The sequence below is a fragment of the Sorex araneus genome, chromosome 1, assembly GCF_027595985.1.
Source record: "Sorex araneus isolate mSorAra2 chromosome 1, mSorAra2.pri, whole genome shotgun sequence".
Taxonomy (NCBI): Eukaryota; Metazoa; Chordata; class Mammalia; order Eulipotyphla; family Soricidae; genus Sorex; species Sorex araneus.
The window spans coordinates 444,819,922-444,845,380 of record NC_073302.1 but is presented as its reverse complement, the minus strand read 5'-3'; the positions used below and the strand labels follow the sequence as shown (position 1 = coordinate 444,845,380).

Sequence of the window (25,459 nt, the reverse complement as noted above, 5' to 3'; positions counted from 1 at the left end):
ACTGTGTGCTGAAAATGTAGCACTGTCATCTCGTTGTTCATTGATTTGCTCGAGCGGGCACCAGTAACGTCTCCATTGTGAGACTTGTTGTTACTGTTTTTGGCATATCGAATATGCCATGGATAGCTTGCCAGTCTCTGCCATGAGGGATGGAGGACTCGAACCCAGGTCAGCCACATGCAAGGCAAATGCCCTACCCGCTGTGCTATCGCTCCAGCCCCATGCTGAAAATAGAGGAACAAACATAATAACCTCTCAGTATCGATATTACAACCCCCTCGAATGCCATAGAGACAGGTTGGTGGGGGGGTGGCAAGAGGGAAACTGGGGGCATTGGTGGTGGGAAATGTACACTGGTGTTGGAGTATTGTATGACTGAAATGACTGACCATGAACAACAACCCAACCATGAACAACTCTGTAACTGTGTATCTCATGGTGATTCAATAATAAAAGTTTAATTTTACAATAAATGGGATATTCGTTTTTCTTCAAAAAGAATCACATTATCTATTGAGATCATTGTAATCAGTTAAAGAGTGTGATGTACTTGGACTCTTCTGAACTTACTTTTGGCAAACATTTCCTAACACATTAGTGATGCTTCTTGGTTGCTGGTACTCTCTTTTTTGGCTTATCTCTATTTTCAAAATTTTCTGTCTTGAACAAAATGGTAAAAATGATGAGCTGGATCATAAGCATGCTTCAAATTTTAGAAACTAAGAATATAACCCAAAGGGCAGGAGGAAACGTAGCAGGAATAGTGTCTGATGACATGGGGGCATAGGTGTGGGCTTGGGGAGAGAACAAAGCTGCTCCCCCAGCTGACCTAACTACACTCGCCAATCCCCACTCTGCATGTGGGGGACAGGGGACTGGTGGGAGGGGTGAAGGAATGTCAGTCTGGCCACTCTGGGCTGGGTATAAAGATGTTGCATGCTGGGGCAATCTCCGTTGGTCAGAAGAACTCCCAAGGGTCGGGGTGTGTGGGCTTGGACGTGAGACCTGCCAATTTCTGGGCTGAGCGGGGCACCAGCTGGCAACTCGGAGGCATCCTGGACTGAAAGCCAAGAAACCAAGATTCCAGGTGGCAAGAAAATGAACTCCAGTAGCAACCTCCACACTCTGGGAAGGGCGTCCCCAGTCTCAGGGGAGATGAGGAAACGGCTGACCCCTTCCTGCCAATTTGTGACATTGGCTGCACAGGCAGCTAAATTGCTTGAGAGCTGGACACAGCGCCTGTAAGATAACACATTGGAATTACTGGGATCTGCAGAAAGAAGGGATGCCCTAAAGAAGGAGCGTGTGGGGTTGGGGGTATGAGGATGGGGTGCAGGTATGAGACCTCCTCCAGGAGTTACATGGACCGACTTTCCTCTATTGAGTTCCTGATACTTCTGAGGTGCATAATAATATTCAAAAATGATATTACTGAGTGCAAGTGCTTAGGAACATGCGTAACAAGCTCTCTATAAATATTAGATTAAAACGACATGAACAGCTTTTACCGTTATACAGGATAATAGAATTTGATCAGTTAAATCCCAGGGCTTTCTAAAGCACAAATTATACAAACAAGCTTAATGGCTTTTGGATAAAAATGAAAAAGAAGTGCTAGGAAGAATGCAGGAGGTATCCTTATTTGGCTTTTCAATCTCACACACTACAGCCCAGATGCTTACATAAGTTATCAAAAAAAAAAGTCCTTCAAGGATGAATGCAAAAAAGTTATAAAGAACATGTATCATCAGGTAGACTCTTAAGGAAAACAGCTGTCATTGATTTAGGCAAAAGCAACACGTTTCCAAAGGTAATGGTTAGATGACATTTCTGTACTATAAGTATTCTTTTTCATTTGGCAGAAAAACTATTCAAAGCTCAAGATGTCTAAGAGATCCTGGTAATCACTTAAAGAAAACAAATTTTAGGAAAATAAATAAATGGAATGATTATAAAAAATGTACCAATAAAATAGTGTGTGATAATGTTCAGTCCTTAAAAGTTACAGCAATAATGCAGCATCTTGAGGGACAGTAATGATGGAAGGTGATAGGAACAAAGACCACGATTTATAATGCACCCAGCAATAGGAAAAAGGAACAAGAACGAATTCTTCATCTAAGGATTCAATGGATATGTTCTGTACTCAGTGTCAGCCGTTCAGCACTTAAAATACTCTGTCATTTAGGGCACCCTCTAATTTCTAAGATATGAAGCTCAGACACTCCAAGTAGAATTGCAGAGAAGGACTGCCTTATAAAAATGAAGAGTACCAATTTATGTAAAAATTGACCAAGAAATAAGTAAATTTGAGGCTTTATTTTTGAGAAAAGAGGATTCCATCTCAATTATTTTACTGCAAGAAGTGCTTCTTTTCTTTCATGTTTCAAGGGTAATACTGTATTTGTGTGTATGTGTGAGTGTGTGTGTTATTTAAGTCAGTATAGAGATCAGTTTATTCCAATTTTCACACTTTCTACAGAAACTAAGAGAAAGAGATGCACCTATATGCTCCAATATTTACAGAGAAATTTGTCTTGTATTTCTCTGCCCTCCCTTCTAGTCTTTCTCTCCCTCTTACACTAACCCCCTCCTCATCTGACCCTCCCTCTTAGTCTCACCCCTTCCTAATCTGACCTTCCTCCTAGCCACACCCTTTTTCCCTTTCCTCATACACCCCTGTTTTTTTTTGTGTGCTCAATTTTACAGAGAGTTCAAGACAGAATGTGGAATTAATTTTCAACTTCTCTCTTGCCATCCAGTCAGGCAATTCCAATTCCTAAATACCCATGAAGTCAAGCCCCTCCTTCACCTGACTCCTTCCACATCTAGTTATCTTTTAAAAATTGGGAGGAGTTGGGTCACGCCTACCTGGCTCAGCACTCAGGGGGCGCACCTGGTAGTGCTGGGTTGGGGCGTGTAGATGACGTCAGAAATCAAATCTGGGTGGGCCACGTGCCAGTCAAGTGTCTTACCCCCTGTCGGGTCTCTTGCCCTCCTACTCCTCTTTAAATCGGAATTTCCGCTCCAGGGATGCAACAGAGATCGTCACACTTGTCTCCCTGTGATGTTCGAGTTTCTGTGGGAGATGATCACTCACGACGGCCATGATGGATCTTGCTTTAGTAAAACAAAATCATCCTTTTCTTGCATTCCCCTCCGACAAGGCTGTAGCTGCTTTGCATCGTACAGAACATTGTGTGAATTGTTCTATTTCCCTTCACTCTCCCAACACACACACACACACACACACACACACATCATTTCTGGGTCCATTGTTTTCTTTAAGGAAATTCGTGACTAAGGTATTTTTTGTGAAATATTTTCTTTGTCCCTGAGTCCAAGTTAACTTCCTATTTTATGGGTCCAAAGTCTTAACTCTACACATCACATTCCTTACTCCTGGGCTGCTCTGTCTGATACTCTGTCTCACTCATTTTACACATTTAAATTGATTTGATGTCACTCTCCATCCTTCAAATCCTTTAATCATTCTCCAGGACCCCATCAATTCTACACGTATGCCAAGGGCACATGTCTGGCCCACCTCCCCAATGTTCTCAGACAGTTTTCCTGCACTTTCTCTCAATTACAGTCTCCCACACACTTAGGTAATACTTCATCAGCAGGAACCTGGTGACTACTGAGTTCCCATGAGCACATCCCTGTCCCTTCCCTCTGTTTACATCATCCTCCAAATGCTGTCATTTCTCATACACTCACATGTTAACAATTAGCACATTTATACTTCTAACCCAAACATCCCTTTTGGGACTTTTCCAATTTCCAGAGTTGCATCTCGATTTAGATGGCATATAGCACTTCACACTTAACTAGGTCAAAACTGAATTCTTTAACTTCCTCTGAATCTGTTCCTCCTTTAAGTTTCTGCTTCCCAAATAGTTTTATCGTGAAGTCAGTGTCTCAACCCAAATATTTGGAAGTTACTCTTGATAACTGTCATCTTTAACCATCCCGAGGCGATCTCTCTCTGGTCCTGATAATACTACCTTCAGAACGGATCTAAAATCCACCGATCTCTCCTCATTTGAACTCTTTCAGTTCCTGATTCAGGAAATATCAGTCCTTTCCTGATTTCTACAAGAGCTTCAGGGCTGGTCCCGTATAGTTACCTCGCATGCAAGGCCACTGCCATGTGGTAGGTTTGATCCAGATGTTCTCCTCTTCTGCTTCAAACTCTTTCATGTACACCCACCCACCGCACTTAGAAATAATTGAAAAGAAAACCATTTATTTTTTCTGCGCTCCCATCTTTCGTGCCTGACCGTTTTCCTCCAGAAACCTGCTCTACACTCACTGAACTCCAGCCCCCTGGGCTCCGTGCCTGGGAAAGACATAATTGCTTCCATGTCCTTGGTGTTCAAGGGTAGAGTTCATTTTCCTTCCTTATCTTTTTGAGTCCTTTATCTCTAATTTATAACGGAGCATTTTGCATAAAATGTAGCTCCATTGGGTGTTCCCAAAAAATCTTTATAATAAATAGTTTCTTCTACTTACATTTCTTTCTAGAAAAGTTATTTAGCCCTTATGTTTTTTATTACTGGTTGTGAATACCATAAAGATACTTATCATAGGTGTTTATTCTCAATTTCCACTTTAAATTATTTTAGTAGATTATATAACTTTTACTTAAAGCTTTCTTTGATGTAATGTAGGTTCACATGCAGCTTAATAAATGATGCAGAGTTCCTTTGCCCTGTATTTGGTGCTCCTTTGTGGGTCACCATAGGTACAAAACTATGGTGCAGTAGCATACTCCAGGATACTGCCGCTGAATCAAGAAACCCCATCTGACCCGTTTATGGCTCTACCAGAATCTCCCTTGGCTTAAAACCCTTCATTTGCTTTCCATTTCTCATTTTTGTCATTTCAGGAGTGCTATATAATGACATTGCCCAGGAAAGTGATCCTTCAAGTCTGGAGTTTTCTTACTCTGCACTATTCTCAGGGTTCAAGTCTCACTTTGCTGCGTGGAACCAATTTTGGTTCTTGTCTCTGCTATATAGTATCCCACAGTATGGACAAACCCCGTCAGGAGCAACAATCTACAGATCTGAGCACATCTGCCTTCTCCCTAGTTTGCAACTTCCTCAGGCAAGTTCTACCAACCCTAGTTTACAGGTTTTCATGGGAACTGAGTCTTCGCTTCTTTAGGGTCCATGCCCAGGAATGCAGGACGTTATATGCTTGATTTATTTTTTTGAATGGGGGCTGTCCTAAGTGGTGGCCAGGGCATCTGTGGGTCACTCCCAGTGACACTCTCTCAGGGGGGCAGTGGACCACCAGGCCACTGCAGGTGCTTCAGGGTCACACCCAGTACAACTGCAGGCTTCCAAGGCTAAATCCAGTGATGCCACGGGGGGTATGTGGGGCCGAGAACTGAAGCCAGGTTGGGGGCTAGGCTTACGCCCAAACTCCTGTGCTGTCTGCCCAGCCTGTGTGTTTAATTTTTGTTTGTTTGTTTGTTTATGAGCCATACCTAGCAATGCTCTGGGCTTATTCCTGATTCTACACTCAAGAAACGCTCCTGGCGGTGCTTGAGGGACCCTATGGGATGCCGGGGATCAAACCCAGGCTGGCAGTGTGCAAGGTGGGCACCCTCCCTGCTGTGCTATCTCATCAGCCCCCGCCGTTGTATGTTTAATTTTTAAAGAAGCTGCATAAGTGTTTTCCAGAGTGGCTGTCTCTTCCATTCTGCTTTTGATTCCATTCACTAAACTTTTCTTTATTAGAGTAATTATATGATCCCATTAAAATTTTTCTAATTGCTTTACATCTCTTTTCTCTGCCGAGGCTTCCTAGTTTTCCATTAGTCTCAAGTACGCGTGTTATTACTTGGCAGCGTTTTTATCATGGCTGCTTTAAAATAATTGTCAGGTAATTTCAACATCTCTGTCATTTTGTTGACTGCACTGAATAAATGCTTGAATTCTTTTTTTTTTTAGTTCAAAATTTCCTACTTCTTGATGTGATGCCTCATTTTCATTTGAAATATAACATTTTCATATTATGCAGCTATACTCTGGATCTCATTTAAACTTTTTCGTTTTTGTTTTTGATTTTGGGCCACACTTGACTCAGAGCTTACTCTTGACTCTGCACTCAGGAATCACTTCTGGTGGTGCTCAGGGGACCAGGTAGGGTGTGAAGAATTGAACCCAGGTTGGTAGGTTGCAAGGCCCTACAAACTGCACTATCTCTCTGGCCTCTTAGCTACACTTGTTTTAAATGGCTTTTCCTTGAACAGAGGAATCATGACTTCTAGGTACATGTCTCATGACATCCTGGATTTTACTGGGGTTCCCTTGACACCTATCCTAAAGAGTTCAGTTTTGCTTATTTTATAAGATTAATAGTGAATTTAAAGTGCATACTGGGAAAGGATATATGTAAATAAGAAGTGATTCTCAACAGAGTGATTTTTACTTTTGAGTTAAATTTACATTAGCAATTCATTGAGGTCCCTCTTTCACAAGTAAGAAGGGTCTTCAGTAAGGATGCTTCACTTGCCTAGATAAATAAACTCTCTCCCATGTCACTGTTTTATTGGAGATAAAGGAAAGAGGTGGATTATTGATAAGACATTGCTTCTTCCCCAAATATGTCTTATTCACATTTTTAAAATGTGTTTTATACCCAACAATAATCACATCTACTTACATTTGGGTACCTGAGAAGTGGGACAGCTTTGTCACTCAATAGAAATATACAGTGACACTGTATTTCTCATGAGACAATGAACTATCGAGACCTCACACACCATTGAGGTCGACCTGCCTTCCTCTTCACATTGTCTCTTGAAATCTTGACAGCCTGAGCCACGCCCTGTGCTCCCGTGCTTTCTTTTGATGTCCAGTTCCTGTTCTTTTAGATGAAGCAAGGATTTGGCTAGCAAAGGCCCCAGAGTGACTGCTGGCCTCTGGGGTGCCACTGATGTGCAGAATTGTATTGAATAAGAAAAGAAACTGGAGAAAATTGTACTCTGCCCTTCACTGCTCGGCCTGAATCCAACTAAACTACAGTCATACCGTTTAAAGGAGATGTTGAAAAAGATGAGATTTGTGTTACTGAAAAAAGACTTCAGTTCACAGGAAGCTCATCTTTCCTCCAGTTTTTGTGTGTGTGTTCACCACATAAGGACTCTATATCTTATGATTTTGTTTCATTTTCTCCTTGAAATACATACAGGAGAGTAAGTTCTTAATTGTCCAAAGTTGGGGAGGATGCCCTGACTTTCCTTGAAGTTAATAACTGAATTTAATTATATTATATGTACCATGGATTGGAACGACAGCACAGCTGGTAGGGCCTTGCAAACGTGATCAACCCGGGTTCCATTCCTCTGTCCCTCTCGGAGAGCCTGGCAAGTTACCGAGATTATCCGGCTCACACAGCAAAGCCTGGCAAGCTACCCATGGTGTATTCAATATGCCAAAAACAGTAACAATAAGTCTCATAATGAAGACATTACTGGTGCCCACTCAAGCAATCAATGAGCAATAGGATGACAGTGCAACAATGCTATATATATATACATATATATATATGTGTATATATATATATCCCAAAGTCAGGACTGTTCTCTATTAAATGAAATTTTAACATATTCTATTTTAGTTCATCATCATCATCATCATCATCATCATCATCATCATCATCATCATCATCATCATCATCCCGTTGATCGTTGAATTTCTCGAGCAGTCTCAGTAACGTCTCCATTCGTCCTAGCCCTGAGATTTTAGAAGCCTCTCTCTACTTGTCCTTCCCAATGATGCTACATTGGAGGCTCTTTCAGGGTCTTTCAGGGGAAGGAGACCCAGCTTGTTACTGGTTTTGGCCTTTGAATACACCATGGGGAGTTTGCGAGGCTCTCCCATGTGGCCAGGAAACTCATTTTAGTTCATGTAAAATTAAAATGAAAGTAAAGGCTGAGTTAATAGCACATGAGTTTAGGCACTTGCTTTGCATGTGACTGATCCTGATTTGATCCCAAGCAAAACATTATGATCCCTGGGTACTTCCATGAATGATCCCTGAGTATAGAGCAAGAGTAATTCCTAAGTACAGCTGAGCATGTGCACTCCTCTACACACACACACACACACACACACACACACACACACACACACACACGGACCACTACAAAAGAATGCATGTGAAATAGAAAATTTCTGAGTATACCAACTGATAAAACCATTGGTGGAGTCCTAGAAAAAATTTTCTGTGAGTTCCTTTTCTGGGCACACTTAGAATTGATGGCAAGGGTTGAAATTCAGGCAGCTCTCATCTCACTGGACTGTTCCATACCTGGCTTCCTGATGTTGATAGAAGTTTTTTTTTCCCCCAGGCTCTTTCAACATATTGGTTAAGGCTTTCTACTCTACACACATAACCCTGTTTCTAATTCAGATATAAAACCAAAGTCTACATGATGGGGCCAATAAGTTTGTATGAAAAAGAAACAAAGGAAGAAATAAAATGAAGAATGGCAGGATGAGGGAAAGAAGGAAGGAAGGAAGGAAGGAAGGAAGGAAGGAAGGAAGGAAGGAAGGAAGGAAGGAAGGAAGGAAGGAAGGAAGGAAGGGAGGGAGGGAGGGAGAGAGTGAGGGAGGAAGGAAGGAAGGGAGGAAGGGAGGGAGGGAAGGAGGAAGAGAGGGAGGGAGGGAGGAAGGAAGGAAGGAAGGAAGGAAGGAAGGAAGGAAGGAAGGAAGGAAAGAAGGAAGAAAATATAAATGATTCCAAAGGTGAATCCTATTTTAGAACAAATGGCTTCAAATATATTTGAGTATGAAACTTGTCCAAAATTATTTAACTTTATAATTCATAAAAATCCATATTCCTGGTGACCTTTATTGAAAGTTTATTATTAGTTAAGGGACAGGATACAAACCATATGTGAATTATTTTATTTCATTCACATAATACGGTAAGAGTTATTATGAATCCATTTCATAGATAAAGATGTTGAAGTTTATTGAATTTGATAAAACTAATAAGGTGCCCAAGATTTAAGACACATCTGCTTGTACAAAGCTAGGTGGTCTGAATAAAGACTTTATCAGGAAGTCTAGCACACGGTGAACAGTTCTCATCCCACAAATTTCAATACCATCGCATCATCCTTATCAACATCATCTTAACCTTGCAGAATCAGGGCAGGGGGAAAACTGAGGTTTTCTATAAGCCAACAAATAGCGCTTGCCTTGTATCCCCTCCATGTTTTGGGATGGTGAGATACTTCCAACTGTTACCATCTAAGAGACAATCTGTTGTTATCATAGAAACTAATTCTTACACACTATCATAGGAGTTTGTAAGAACTCACAATTTCATTTCATAGCCCTAAAAAAATTAGGTTCTCTTCCCAAGTAGAAAACCCCACAGCAATTGGAGGTAAGCTACATGTGAATTTTGCTATTTCTAGAATGGTATTTCAGTGTTCACAAAGATCCCAACTGTCTAAGGGAAGCAGAAAAATTGGGAGCATCTTATCTTCCCCAAACAATGAAAGAGAAGATTGAATCGTGAAACAAAACTTCAACTAGGTTACTTGTGAAGACCACCTCATAACAGTTCATGCTGTGCACTTGAACTGCACAATTTTAATTCATGGGCTTTTTCTACTTCATTTTTTTTTTCAGAAATTCCAATTAATGGTTCGAGTTGAAAGACAGACTTTTCAAAATTACAACTGGTCGATGTTTTCTTGCTTTAGTGATACACTTCACCATTCCCCCTTAACAAATCTGGCAATATTTAGTTTGATTACATGTGGTGATAAGAATATAGAGCAGAGGGGCTGGAGTAATAGCACAGCAGATAGAGCATTTGCCTTGCACACAGCCAACCCGGGTCAATTATCAGCATCCCATATGGTCCCCCAAGCACTGCCATGAGTAATTCCTGAGTGCAGAACCAGGAGTAACCCCTGTGCATTGCTGGGTATGACCTAAATAGCAAAAAAAAAGGAAGAAGAAGAAGAATAGAGAGCAGAAGAAACACATTTCAGTGGAGCTATTAGTCTGAACACATTGAGAAGCAATCTTCATGAAACATGAATGGAACATCGTTACCTGTCATGTTGCAGTAGACTTTCAGAGGTCCCAGTGGTCCGCTGCCATCAGGATCTATCCAGTAGTAATTTGATGTCTGGCCGAGGTGCTTGTAAGCTTCACAGGAAGGTTCATAGATAGCTGAAATGGAATATCCCACAAAAGCTCAGCATAAGACAAATGGATCCCCAGACAAATGCCCCCAAAATATAGCCAGTTCTGACGAACCCCTGCTGGGAGTGAATCTACTTATTAGAAAGAGTCTTCTTTTTCTCAGCATTGACATCCATCACTTGGTTCTTACTCATCTAACAAAGAGAAAGTTCAAGCTATAACCTTAGGGTTGGGAAAAGGGCAAAGATAACAGGTAAGTAAATATGTTTGTTCTATTAGAGCTCATGATCATGAAAACATTTAAATTTATAGCTATCTATGGGTCTCATCTCCTTACTGTAAGAGGCTTTATTTTTAAAAGTGATAAATATTAGAGGCTCAGCTATTTCGTTGGGCTTACAAATAAGAAATGGCAGAAAATCAATCTTTCTCTCCCATTCCTATCTGCAACAGGTATTGTGTTCATAGTTTGTATAAGTTTCCACAAATAGCATTTGATTTCTACTCTGTATTTGAGAATAAAGAAAGGAAGGCCCTAAATCATTTTATTCATTAGATAAACTTTAATCACAGTAAATTCCGTAAGTTTGAGTAGAAAACTGACACTTATGCGATTAAGTTGCAAGTTATTTTCCATTTTTTTCCTTTGTTTACCATGTTCCTTGCACATTTGCCTTTCTAGCACAGGCCATACCTGCATTTAACAGTATGAAATAGACATTTCATGGAAAATAGTGCAATAAAAGGTAGTGAAAAAGAATTTTTAAACTTTAGGTAGTAAGGTGCCCTAGCTCTATGAAAGGAAAACGAGACCAAAAGTAACATAACAAAAATCAACCCCTTATAGCAAAACAATAAATCTTAGGTAAGAGGTAGAGAAGGAAATTTGGATCATTATTGCCATAGGCCAGTTGAAAGATGACCAGTGTTATACAGGAGTGTAAGGATAAGTAATATGAAAACGATAAGGCCAGTCTTTAAACAAGCAGGTCACAAAGACCAGGTAGTTGGAGCCATAAATGAAGAAAGGAAGTTCAGATTGAGATAAACTCACAATACCTAAAAAATTAATTATTTCCCTGATTTTAATAACTTCTCTCTATATTACTTTGTATGTGATTGTACGGATTAAAATAAATCATATCTTTTCATTCAATTCTTATCTTCTAATTAATTTAATTTATAGTTAATTTATCACTAAACCTTTTCACTTACCCTGTCTAATACATAATAAGTAATCATTCTCTTTGACCACACCTGTTATTTTTCTTACCAGGTATCTAGTTTATAATAATTACACTATGAATCAGTTGTGTTGATACCTAACAACCTATTTATATTCCACCAAATCCTACTTTTTATGCAATGTTAGTATACCGTGTATTTCTAAATATTACCTTCATTGTGTTCGAAATGTGAAATAGTTCTTCAGTGTCTAAGATACTGTATTCCAGAACATCATTAAAATATATAAGACCTTCCAAAATCTTAAGATATCTTACTTGGATTTAACAATTTGTCAGCATAAATCTTTTTTTTCTTTTTTGGTCAGGCCCAGCAATGTTCAGGGGTTACTCCTGGGTCTGCACTCAAGAGTTACTCCTGGCAGTGCTTGAGGGACCATATGGGATGCTGGGAACTGAACCCAGGTCGGCCGTGTGCAAGGCAAATACTGCTGTATTGCTTCAGCCCCAGAAAACTTGCACTCTGATTTGACACAGGAGCTTGCTCAATTCATGGTAGGCCTTTGCAGGATTTGTTCTGGGGGCTACATTCACAAGTGTTCAGGGCTTACTCCAGCTCAGTACTCAGAGATCACTCCTGGTGGTGCTGGGGGCTATATCAGCACGGGGGATCAAATCAATGTCAGCCTCATGCAAGGCAATTTCCATAATCCATACTAAGTCTACAGACCTCTAAAGTAGCTTTTATCTGAAATAATATGAAAAGTCTCTTTATCAACCTACAAAACTTCTCAACTAGAATTTATGGTAATGATAGAAGTAGAAAGAAGTAGGGTTTCTACAATCAAACAAACTTGCATTCAAATTTTAGCTCCACGAAGTATGCATCTAACATTATCAATGTGTCTAACCTTATGTAATGTTGTAGAGAGAATATGTCTCATAATCACCTACATATATTTTCATTGTTCTATGAGAATTTGAGGAAATACTCAATGACAACACTGCAAGCATGCCTGGCCCTTGGTAAGGTTTCAATAAATAGAATTTTTTAATTAATGTAATTATCACTACTTCTTTTCCATTCATTGTTCCTTTATTGGGGTGGTGAGTAGGGTACACCTGGCTGTGCTCAGGGAGTAGTCCTGGTTCTGCTCCCAGGGGTCACTCGTGGTGGAGGTTGGGGACTCTATGTGTGCTGGGGAACAAACATGTGTCTGCTGCTCGAAAAGCAAAACACTCTTCGTGTTCTCCTATCACTCCAGCCCATCATTTTCTTCCTTAAGGAGACTCCCTACTCAACTTCTGTCTCTGTTATGGCCCAGAACATTGCTTTCTTATTTCACATACTAGAATTATAATTGGTGTAGGATTTGGTGGTCTTTCCTATATTTTATTTTCAAGACTCTGAATTACCATGAGGGTAGGGTCTATTGTGTAAAGGTGTCTTTCTTTTCTATTCCATTTAATCTAACATGATAAATGTTTAAGACAAGCTTTCATTTATGAAAACTTAACCTGTACCTATTCTCCTTCCTATTCTGATTTTGATAAATGACTGGTTGGATAACCGGAAGAAGCGTATGCATATAAAAGAATAATGCTAGGATGATGTTAAGTATAAATAACTAATGATTTTCTAAGTAGGCATGTAGAATATTAAAGGGGACTGCATACTTTATTCGAAGTAACTGATTCTAGGTGATGAAGGCACACGGGTGAGGCAATTTGTGTCCTTAAGAACTTCTGCTCTATTCCTTCACAGTGTGTCTTTAACCTGCCGAGGCTGACTGGTTTCCTCTGACTTGTAAATAAAAGAGAAAATCAACAAAAGAAAAGGTGTGCGTCCAAACCTTATGATGTATGATAATCACTTGGAGATTGTCACTGTCACTGTCATCCCGTTGATCATCGATTTGCTTGAGCGGGCACCAGTAAAGTCTCCATTGTGAGACTTGTCACTGTTTTTGGCATATCGAGTATGCCACGGGTAGTTTGCCAAGCTCTGCCACGTGGGTGAGATACTCTCGGTAGCTTTCCGGGCTCTCTGAGAGGGGTGGAGAAATCCAACCCGGATTGGCTGCATGCAAGGTAAATGTCCTACCTGCTGCGCTATTGCTCCAGCCCACCTGGAGATTGTAAAACTAGTAATTACTAGACCTTAAGTCAAAGAATGTTGTGGTTCAGTTGAAATTTAGCAAATTTTTTGTTTGTTTGTTTGGGGGTCACATCTGGTGGTACTCAGGGTTTACTTCTGGTTCTACACTCAGGAATCAGTCCTGGTGGGCTTGGGAGACCCTATAGGGTATAGGAAATCAAATCCAGATCATTCACATGCAAGGAAAAAACCCTACCCACTATACTATTGGTCCAGCCCCAAGAATTAGTCATTTTAAACCATCTTTATGCCACTACTGTAGTCCTAGTGCAGTTAGAAAAGGAGGCTCCTGTCTGACAAAAGAAATGGTGACTCAACAGAAAGAGAGAGACAGACATAGAAGGATTGCACTCATCTGTGGAATGTAAAATAACAGAATGGGAGACTAACACCCAAGAATAGTAGAGATAAGTACTAGGAGGTTTAGTCCACAGCTTGGAAGCTGGCCTCACATGCTGGGGGAAAAGGCAGCTCAGATAGAGAAGGGAACACCAAGTAAAGTGTGGTTGGAGGACCCACTTGGGATGAGAGATGCATGCTGAAAGTAGACTATAGTCGAACACGATGGCCACCCAATACCACTATTGCAAACCACAACACCCGAAAGGAGAGAGAGAATAAAAGGGAATGCCCTGCCACAGAGACGGGGTGGGGTTGGGGGGATGGTGTAGGGGGGTGGGAGGGATACTGGGATCATTGGTGGTGCAGAATGGGCACTGGTGGAGGGATGGGTACTCAACATTGTATGACTGAAACACAAGCACGAAAATATGTAAATCTGTAACCATAACTCAGGGTGATTCACTAATGAAAAATTTTAAAAAATAAATAATGGTGACTCAAGCAGGAAGGATTACTTCTTTATATTTATTTAAAAATAAATAGGAAAAGTAGGCCAATGGAAAGCAATCAAGAGAATTTTAAATAGAATAAGAAAAGACCACATCTTATTTCACTCAAAATAATAAAAGTAGGGTAAAGATGAAGTCAAAATAAACTCAGGTAGATGCACAGAAAATTACTTGGAAATATACCTAAGCAGTAATAGTGATGAACAGAATAGTCAGACTATGGATGATTTAAAAATATTTTATGTACTCTAGTGCCTTATAAAACAAAAGATTTATGTTATCCCTAAAAATATTCTTGTAAAATCCTTATCTGGAGTAACGGTACTGAGGCCAATGGCAGTGATGGCTGTGTTATAGTCAAACTGAACTAATTTTATATACGCTAAGGGAATTAAGAAGCTTTCATTCAAATCTCTTCTTTCCCCATCTCCCTGGAGACTCTCTTTAACTTTAGTTATCTCAAATAAAATGAAGAAAATGGTATCACCTGTACCGTGCTGAAGACTCGATCAAACCAAACACTTTGTAAACTAAATGAGCATCTCTAAATTCAAAGCATATCAAAAATTCAAAGCAGAGAGCAAACTTTGAATTTTTTTGAAGCTGGAGTATTATCCTGCATGTTGCAGGCAGTTAACTTCTCCCCAGTGTGGGTCCAGTTCGAGTCACATTGCACATGGGGCTGGAGTTGAAAAGGGAACATGTGAACCCAAAGCAGCATCTGGTGAAGAAAGAGAAAGAATGGAGCCCGGACATCAGTAACGGAGCTTTTCTGGTAGACAGTTGATAAACAGAAAGATAATGGGCTGATAGAAAAAAAAATACATAGACTCATCAAGTTCATTGATTTATTGGAAGGTAATTATTGGTGCTGTCACTTTTACTTAAAAAAAATAAAAGTTCTCATATTACTTTATATATTCTTGAATTCCTCCATGGGAAGTCAAAAGATCTCATGGCCGCCCACCAACAAGATAGTCAGACTTCTTTGTCAAAACCCTGAATGAAGGTTTGAGGCTCTTCCTGTTCCTGGAGCGAGCAGATATCACTGGGCTACACTAGCATGCGACAAAGACAAATGGAGACGTCACTGGCACCTACTCGAGCAAATCAAAGATCAAAGGGATGACAGTGATACAAGTGATTCTTGAATAAATCTCAGATGTCAGAATTTGACTCTTGAATCTAGCAGACAGAGGTTCAGAGCATGTCAAAATTCAGAAGGTGAAAAAGCCTAAATCTCCCTCCCAGTTTTCTTAAGCAATGGATGTTTTCTGGGTAATTTCACGCACAATACAATGGACAACAACAAGCACGAAACATCAGATTGTTTCCTCTGGCTGTTGTACCACGGGACCAAATACTTAGTGGATTAAACAGCTCCAATTTATTATTTTAGAATTCTGGATGTCAGAAATTTGCAGAGGGCCGATTTCCACTGGGTTAAATTCAATGGACTAAATTCAAGGAAGGTGTTAGTAGGGCTGAGTTCCTCTGGAAAAATCTAGGAGAGACTTTGCATTTCTGTCTTTCCCTGATGCTTACCTGCTCCTACTTTCCTGACTTTCTTGTGGTTCCTTTCTCCATCTTCTCTCATGACTTGTCAAGGCTCTTTTACCCTCCATCACTCAGATCCTCTGCTCTGTGGCGAGACTTTTGGGGGGGGATTTTAAGAAGTCCTCTAGTTACATTAGTCCCACTCAGATAATCCAAGATAACCATCTGTCCAAACGGTCCATCACACGGTCCCTTGTGTTATATGACTTGTTCATAGGCCCAAGACTAAGGATATAGTGTCGTTAGGAAACGGGTAATATTCTGCTTATTCAAATTATGTACAAATTATATGATTGCTTCATTTCAAGTGAAGATTGTATTATGCACCTGATGTCCTCTCACTATTGTTGATCAACCATAAAGCAGATTAGGCAGACTAATCCCGGGAGAAGACTAGAGTCAAGTTTGCACTGGACATAAAAGTTTTGTGTAGCCTTAAAAATCTGTGATCATCACAGAACATTAAACAAAAGGTGTGCCTGCCCCACCCCTATCTCTGTCCTGAAGGATATAATGGGTAATTGGTAGTTCTGTTCAGGTGCAGGAGTGACACGAGGTCTCTGAGCAATTGACAAATCATTGGAAGAGAAAAAAGCAAAAGGTTTGAAAGAAAAAAGTATAGCAGGTCTACAAGGCTGAAAGAGAAAGCATTTCTTCAAGATGGTGAGAGTGAGTGCAGAACCTATGAGAAGCTTCATGTACCACCACTGTAACACTGTCATCCCCTTTGTTCATCGATTTGCTCGAGCAGGCATCAGTAACGTCTCCATTGTGAGACTTGTGGTTACTGGTTTTGGCATATCGAATACACCACGGGTAGCTTGTGAGGCTCTGCCATGCAGGCAGGATACTGTCGGTAGCTTGCCAGTCTCTCCGAGAGGGACGAAGGAATAGAACCTGGGTTGGCCACATTCAAGGCAAACACCCTACCCACTGTGCTATTGCTCCAGTCCATGTACCAGAAAATGCAAAATAATCATTCTTGGTCCTCTGCCAATTAAAATATTAATTGGTGATGTTTAGATCAGAAAGGTTTCTGGGGCCTTCCTTATTCTGATCTCTTTTTAGTCACCACGCCATCTTCTGCCAGTAACCCATCGATGGAAAGCAAGTTTCTTTAAAGAGATGCTTCTCATCTGAAATGAAATAATTGAGTTTCCGAGTTCAATCAGAATCTACCACATTGCATGGAGAAAACTAGTTTCCCTGGACTATCTCACTGTTAAGACAACTATTGGGATTTTGCACAGCCAAGGTGAAAATCTAGGAAAGCACTGGTGGTGACTTTGAGACCTTGACCCCAAAGATGCCCCAATTCTACGACCCTGCAATTATTTTTAATTAGTACCATGTAAGCTTCACAATACCCAGGTCTTCATTAACACGTGATTATTGACCTTCTATGTTCTTTGTCACTTTGGGTCGCTTTTTAAGCTTGATTAAATGCCCCAAGTAAACTATGGTGTTTCCCCCGAGAACTGTTGTCTCATTGGCACACAGCAAGCCGTGCTGCTCGAGAGAGCTTGGGCTTAAAAGCATATCCTGCATGCTAATATGATGTCATGATCTTCCCATAAAAGTAATTTTTGTATGAGATGCTATTCATTAGAGTCTTCTAATGGGATTTCACCTGTCCAAATCTCAAGGGGAAGGTATAATTTAAAAGGAAAAAAAAAAGAGAACACTTTGATTTTCTGATAATAAAATAATAGCTCACAATTCTTTCACTGTGAGTTTACTCTTTAGCTTTATTGAAAGTCTGAATAAAATTAACCTTTATTTTGGTGTATAGCTATATTTAATATTTAAATAGAATAAATACCTCTACACATACCTCTACTTACTTAGTATCTAATTTCTATTTTCTTTTCCCTGCAGCCATCCATTTTTGCCTTTTACTTGGCCCTTCATTCTGTACATTGGTTCCAATGCCATACTTGAAGGAACGCTGTAATCCAGACCTTTACAAAGCTAGTCACAAAACTACACTCATTGCGTTTTCATCATCATCAGTTTCATAATCCACAGTGATATAAATAATCATTCTTGATGGTCTTTACCTTCATTCAACAGAACATCAAACTGTGATTTTTTTCAGAACTCAGCCTTAAAAATGTTTTATCTGTATTACCCTTATTACTGCCTTTAGAAGTCTAGAAGGAGGGAAAGCCTACCCGCCCCACCCCCACTCCCACCTCCATCCCATAAAACCAGAATGGGAACGCCACAAATTCAGTCATCTTAACTGCAATAGGTTTCTACAGTGCAGGTTAGCAATCTGACTTGTCACTTGCTCAGATCTTGTTGAGTTGGCCTAGGTAGTTATTGATCTGCTGCATCCCCCCTTCCTCTCTGAGGACACTGAAATCTTCCTCAATCTGGGCGACATACAGAAATATCAGTATCATGTATTTATGAGTGTTAGAAGAAATAAAGACAAAGTGGACTTGATAAGGGTTGGATAACTTAACTTAGGATAGTCACATAAGGCTTCATCTGTGAAATCACTCTAAGGTGAGTCTTCTTAAAATCAAGGCACCACTATTAACAACGTTATTCATAGTTGAGCTTCAGGGATATAATGTTCCAATGCAAATCCATCTACCAGTATCGACTTCCATCCACCAATATTCCCATAAGCTTAGTCTTAAAGGAAGCAAAGGAGCATGCAGGGAAGTGGAGGGAGAAGGATGCTTCTGTGCAGAAAAAATAAGTCAGGACACACTCTTGCCCCACCTTCATCAGGCTCTTGGTGGGAAGTTTAAGTTGTGGGTCAGGGACAATACCCAAGGTGAGAATAACAACATAAAAGCAATTCCCAGGGATAGAACTAAAAATAACCTGTTATTGTTATTACTCTTATTCGTATTCATCTTTGAGCCCAGTAAGCACCCTCATGGGGGCCCTGATCATCCTCATGGCTGTACTCCATTGTTGATTGTTCTTTGTTCTGCCTTTGTTTCGTATGCTATTTCACCTCCTCCTGGCACGGTCCTGGTGTGGTTCCTGCATGCTAATGCACCAGAGCAGCACACTGACACTGGGGTGGTGCCATTTGCTTGACTAGTTCAACTTTCTCAGTTTGTCCTTTTCTCTTTTTCGCCTGTTTCTGTAAGCACGGCATTAGCCCTGACCACTGGTCTCTAACCACTGGATGCACTATTACTTTCTTTGGAAGTAGCCATCATTATGTTAAAGATCTCAAAGATCTGGGCTTGCCACATGATACTCATTCAATCTTCTGCTCCTCTACAACTCCCACCTGCTATGATCTCAAGTTAGAACGTCATCATTCCTGTCTCCTTTTCAAGATGTCCATGCTGGCTACTACTGATTTCAGTAAAATCAGTCACTCTCAGTCATCTGCCTGCTGGACTAATAACAGTTCTCCAAGTTTTGAAACCCTTCACTTGCCTGCTTTATGGGGATCCTGGGATTGCTTCTGCACAGTCATTGCTTTCTCCTGGCCTACAAAGTTATTCTCTGAGGACTTGGGTTCAGTGCTTGGTGTCTACTGATGGATTAGTCCATTTGTTTAAGATTGTTCACCCAGGAGAGAGAGAGAGAGAGAGAGAGAGAGAGAGAGAGAGAGAGAGAGAGAGAGAGAGAGGGGCAGATAGACAGACAGACAAACAGAGACCAAGATTGAGACAGAGATAAAGACAGAGAAGAAAGAGAGGGAGGGAGAGAGAGAAAGGGAGGTAGAAAGAGACAGAGAGGTAGGAGGGAGAGGGAGAGAGACTGAGGGAGGGAGGGAGGGAGGGAGGGGAGAAAGGGAGAAAGGGAGGAAGGGAGGGAGGGAGAGAAAGCAAGAGAGAAAGAGAGAGTGAGCCAGAGAGCGAGAGCAAGAGCGAGCGAGCAAGCGAGATAGATAGATAGATAGATAGATAGATAGATAGATAGATAGATAGATAGATAGATAGATAGACAGACACAAAGAGAGAATAGCAGGTACGATGTTTGCCTTGCATGTGGCTGATTCACCTTCCTGGCTCAGCTTGAGCACAGAGCCAGAAGTGCTGTTTATGGCCCAAACAAACAAAACCAACAGAAAGTCTGCTCATCAGCAAAAGGAGGAGCCACAATTGGAACACAGACATTCTGGCTGCAGAGTTCCTCCTTGTAAATGATGCTGCCTGATAAAAATAATTTCATGATCTCAACTTCTTCCTGTTGAGAATATCTTGACTAATGAGATAGAGTGTCTGCCGAGAAAAAGTCTCTTGAAAGCAGAGTATATTTTCCTGATTTATATCTGTGTGTATGTGTTAAAGAGAAAAAATTGGAACGAGAACATTCTCCAATGGTTCTTAGCCAGAGTTCAGTTTAACAAAAAGTAAAATCTGACTCTAATTAGAAGTGTTCATTTTGACTCAGCTGTGTCAAGGGTGCCAGCCCTCATCCTGCCTCGTGATTTCTGCACCGTTTGCAACCACTTCCTGGGTCCACAGGAAGTCCCTCCCACAGCCTCCTCAAACCCCAAACAACATGGACCGACACCATATCTCCATCTTCACCAACTTCCAGGCACCTGGGTCTTATATAGTTCCTCAGATACGTCAATTTTAACTCTTCTACACAAACTGATATTCTAGAAACTGAACTGCATGACCAGAGAAGTAACATCCCAAGAGCACAGATATTTTTTATAATAATAGTTTATAACAAGTATTGATTGCTAAAAAATTACAAATTATATAGGACCTCAGATATCTTGGCCACAAATCTTTAGGAACAATGGTGAAACAAAATATTTCACCTGCTCAGGCTAATAGAGACAGAAGTCCTGAAAATCACAGTGCTCAAATAAATTCTCAAGCCTCATTGTTGGGGAATTCAAATCAATGATCCATACAATGGCCATGGTACTAAAACAATCATTGGAAGAAAAATTCGATTGATTTAAAGATGAACTAATCCAGGGCATCGAAGAGTTCATACAACTGGGATTGAAGGAGTTAAAACACACAATAGCATGTCACAGCAACAAAATTCAATGTGCAGACAACGACCACATTCATGATACTGAAGAAAAAATACTAACCACCACCAAAAACGAAGTGAAAAAAGAAAAGTAAACAAATAGAAGAAAATTTAAGATTCTTAAAAGGTAATAGCATGAGAAATAATCTTTATATCATAGGAATACCAGAAGGAGAGGAAAATAGAACAGTTGGTCAAATAAATAATAACTGAGAACTTTTCTGATATCTCAAGAGAGGCTTCTGCACAGATTGAAGAGGCCCAAGAAGTACCAAAAAAAAGTCCTCAAACAAAAGAACATCAAAATGCATAGTAATCACAATGGTAAAAACCAAAAGACAAAGAGAGACTATTAAAAGCAGCAAGAGAGAAGGGAGCCCTCAAGTATAAAGAAAACAGCATAAGAATTGCAACAGACCTTCCATATGTCATCTTGCAAATCAGGAAAGAATGGAATGACATATTCAAAATACTGACTGAAAAAACTTCTAGCCTACAGTCCACTACCCAGCAAAGCTATCCATTAGACTTGAGGAAAAAATAAGAACCTTTGCAGACAATCAATAGCAGGCAGAATTTGCAACAACTAATCCAATCCTAAAAGAATTACTGAAAGGCCACTTATAAAAACAATGAAGTCTTACAAACAACTGGATATGTCTCCCTCCTTCCCTCCCTCCCACCCTCCTCCCTCCCTCTTTTGCTCTCTCTGTCTCTGTCTGTCTGTCTGTCTGTCTGTCTCTCTCTCTCTCTCTCTCTCTCTCTCACACACACACACACACACCATATACAAGGCCACACGACCCTTTATGTCAAAAAACTCTCTGAATTCAATAGACTAAACTTCCCTATAAATAAGCTTAGAGGAACTAGATGGATCAAGAAAGAAAGTTTATCCTTATGCTGCCTACAGAAAACAAACTGGAACTCTCAGGATTAAAACAGACCTAGAGTGAAAGGATGGAAAACAATAATACAAGCCAACAGAAAACAAAAAATACAGCTGGTATAGCCACACTTGTGTCAGACAAAATTCTATTCAAAATAAAGAAAGTAATCAGAGACAGTGATGGATACTACTTATTGGTCAAGTGAGCAATAGATCAAGGAGTACTGTCATCAACATTTATGGACCAAATGGAGGCTCAGGAAAATTCATAAAACTTCTGCTCAAAAACCTAAAGAAATACACCAGTAAACACAATAGTAGTGGGAGACTTCAACACACCACTTACCTCATTAGACACATCAAGTAGATAGAATATTAGTAAAATAGACAAGACCCCTAAGTGAGGAGCTGAAAGAACTGGGATTGTGGGACATATACAGGGCTCTAAATCTCTCAAAGCAAGAACACATATTATTCTCTAATAAACACAAAACATCCCCAGGAGAGATCACGTATTAGGAAACAATTCAAACATAAATTTTAAAACAGAAATTGTACAATTTAACTTCTCAGAACACAGTGTCATGAAAGTAGAAATTAATCACAGAAAGAAGATGGAGAAACTTGCAGCATTTGGAAACTGAACAAAACACTGCTAAACAATAATTGGATCAAAGAGGAAATTGAGGAATAAATAAAAAGATCCCTTGATACTAATGAGAGTGAAGATATGAGCTACCAGAATCTATGGGATACAGCAAAAACAATCCTTGGGAAAAAGAAGATGGGTGGCATCACCTTCCTTAACTTCAAACTGTACTACAAAGCAGTAGTAACTAAAACAGAATGGTATTGGGCTAAAAGCAGACCTGCAGACCAAAGAAACAGAGTTGAATATTCTGTCACAGACTACCAAATATATGATCACTTACTCTTTGACAAAGGATCAAAAAACGTGAAGTGGAACAAGGAAAGCCTCTTCAACAAGTGGTTCTGGGAAAACTGGATGGCCACATGCAAAAAAATGAACTCTGACATGTCTAATGCCAGGCACAAAAGTCAAATCAAAGTGGATTAAAGACTTCAATATCAGATGTGAATCCATAAGGCACACAGAGGAAAATTTAGGCAGAACCCTCCATGTCATTGAAGCTAAAAACATCTTTAAGGATGAAACACCATTGACCAAGCAAGTGGAAACAAACATAAACAACTGGGACTACATTAAACTAAGAAGCTTCTGCACTTCAAAAGATACAGTGACCAAAATAAGAGAGATTCCACAAAATGGGAAAGAATATTTACCCAATACCCATCTGATAAGGGATTAATATCGAGGATATATAGACACTAGTAGAATTGTACAAGAATAAAACCTCCATCCTTATCAAAAAATGGGGAGAAGAAATGAACAGAAGCTTCCTCAAAAAAGAAATACAAATGGACAAAAGGCACATGAAAAAATGTCCACATCGCTAGTTATCAGGGAAATGCAAATCAAAACAACTATGAGATATCATCTCACACCACAGAGACTGGCACACATTCAAAAGAACAAAAGCAACCAGTGCTGGCGTGGATGTGGGGAACAAGGGACACTCTTTCACAGTTGGTGAGTATGCTGACTGGCCCAGGCTTTCTGAAAAATAATATAGACAGTCCTTCAAAAACTAGAATTTGAGCTTCCATATGACCCCACAATACCACTTCTGGGAATATATCCTGAGGATGCAAAAAAGCACAGTAGAAATGACATCTGTACCTATATGTTCTTTGCAGCACTGTTCACAATAGCCAAAGTTTGGAAACAACCCAAGTGCCCTAGAACCGATAACTGGCTAAAAATACTTTGGTAAATCTGTACAATGGAATATTATGCAGCTGTTAGGAGAGATGACGTCAGGAAATTTGCTTATAACTGGATAGATATGGAGAGTATCATGCTAAATGAAATGACTCAGAAAGAGAGGGACAGACGTAGAAGGACTGCATTCATTTATGGAGTATACAATAACATAACATGAGACTGACACGCAAGGATGGTAGATACAAAAGCCAGGAAGATTACTCCATAGTTGGAAGCTTGCCTCATGAGTGGAGGAGAGAAGGCAGATTTAGTGCAGGGATCACTAAGAAAATGATGGTTGGAGGAATCAGTCAGGATGTGTGCTGAAAGTAGATAATGGACCAAACATAATGACCTGTATCTGTATTGCAAACCATAATGTCCAAAAGTAGAGAAAGAGTATGGGGAATGTTGTCTGCCATGGAGTCAGGGGAAGGGTGGGAAGGGGGAGATATATGGGGGATGTTGGTGGTGGGAATGTGCACTGGTGGAGGGATGGATGTTTGACCATTGTGTGACTGTAACCCAAACATGAAAGCTTGTAACTATCTCAAGGTGATTCAATTAAAAAAAAAGAAAAAGCTGTACTAAGGGGAAAATTCTCAGCAGTGCAGGCCTATGTTTTAAACAGAAGAAAAATCCCAAATCAACAACCTAAACACACATCTCAAAAGTCTGCAGGAAGAACAACAAAGAATGCACAAACGCAAAAAGTATCAGAAAGAGGAATAATAAAAAAATTAGCAGAAACCAACAACATAAAAACCAAGAAAGTGATTCAAAGATTCAATGAAGCAAGGAGCTGGTTCTTAAAAAAAATAAGAGATAAACTTTTAGCTAGACTCACAGAATGGAATACTCACACAATGGTTCCTTGCAGCTGCAAGGAACAATGAAATCATGCAATTTGCTGCTACACTGTTGGAACTAGAAGATATGTTGAGAGAAGTAAGCCAGAAGATGAAAGACAAACACAGGATGACCTCACTTATCTGTGGTTTATAGAATATTGCATGAGGAAATATGTTGTAATAAAAGGCAGGTGCCTAGGTCATCTTTGACCCAAATATTTAGAGAGAAGAAAGACAGATAAAGAAAGAAATCAAGGAGAGAAGAAGAGAATGAGAAGTAATGGGTGACTAGGCTCAGGGCTTCAGTTATACCAGTGATATGAGTGAGTGGTATAGCTTCAAAACACACTCCACAAAACTAAAGACATCAGATCTAAGCTTCAACCACTGAAATTTTGTGATGTGCCTAAAAAGTTAACAGGTAGGGATGGGGTGAGGGTTGGGATGGGGAGAGAATATGGGAACAGTGGTGGATGGATTCGTGTTGAAATATAATATGCATGAAACACAACTATCAATAACTTTGTAAATCATAGCTCCTTAATAAAAATAAACTTTTTAAAAAGTGCTAATTCCTTTGCAAATCAGTCATTTTGAATAAAAGATAAAGCTTCTAGAACTTAATAGAAAAATAAAACATCAGCAATAATGTACTGAGAGCTGAAGAGATAGTCCAGTGGGTAGGTGCTTGCTTTGCATGTTCCAGACCCAGGTTCTATCTCTGGCACCATATGGTCCCCTGATCACTGCCAGGAGGGATCCTGAGCACAGAATCAGGAGTAATACCTGAGAACCACTGGATGTGTCCCCCAAAACTATAGTTTTTAAGCTTAAAAATTAAATATACTCTTTTCTATAGTAGGAATATCATATCTAAACCACTAAAGTGACCTCAAATTAAAACAGAATATACTCCCCACAAGATGCTAAGGAAAGTAGTACACAGTCTT

At 40.0% G+C, this 25,459-nt stretch overlaps 1 protein-coding gene across 1 annotated transcript in view; it reads right to left on the bottom strand.

Moving 5' to 3' along the window:
• The window catches only part of CNTNAP2 (contactin associated protein 2), a 1,529,860-nt gene that overhangs the window by 718,573 nt on the left and 785,828 nt on the right, over nt 1-25,459 (bottom strand). The window contains exon 12 of the mRNA XM_055129775.1: nt 10,098-10,217. Within this exon, the coding sequence (XP_054985750.1) occupies nt 10,098-10,217 (120 nt within the window). The remainder of the gene's footprint in view (nt 1-10,097; nt 10,218-25,459) is intronic.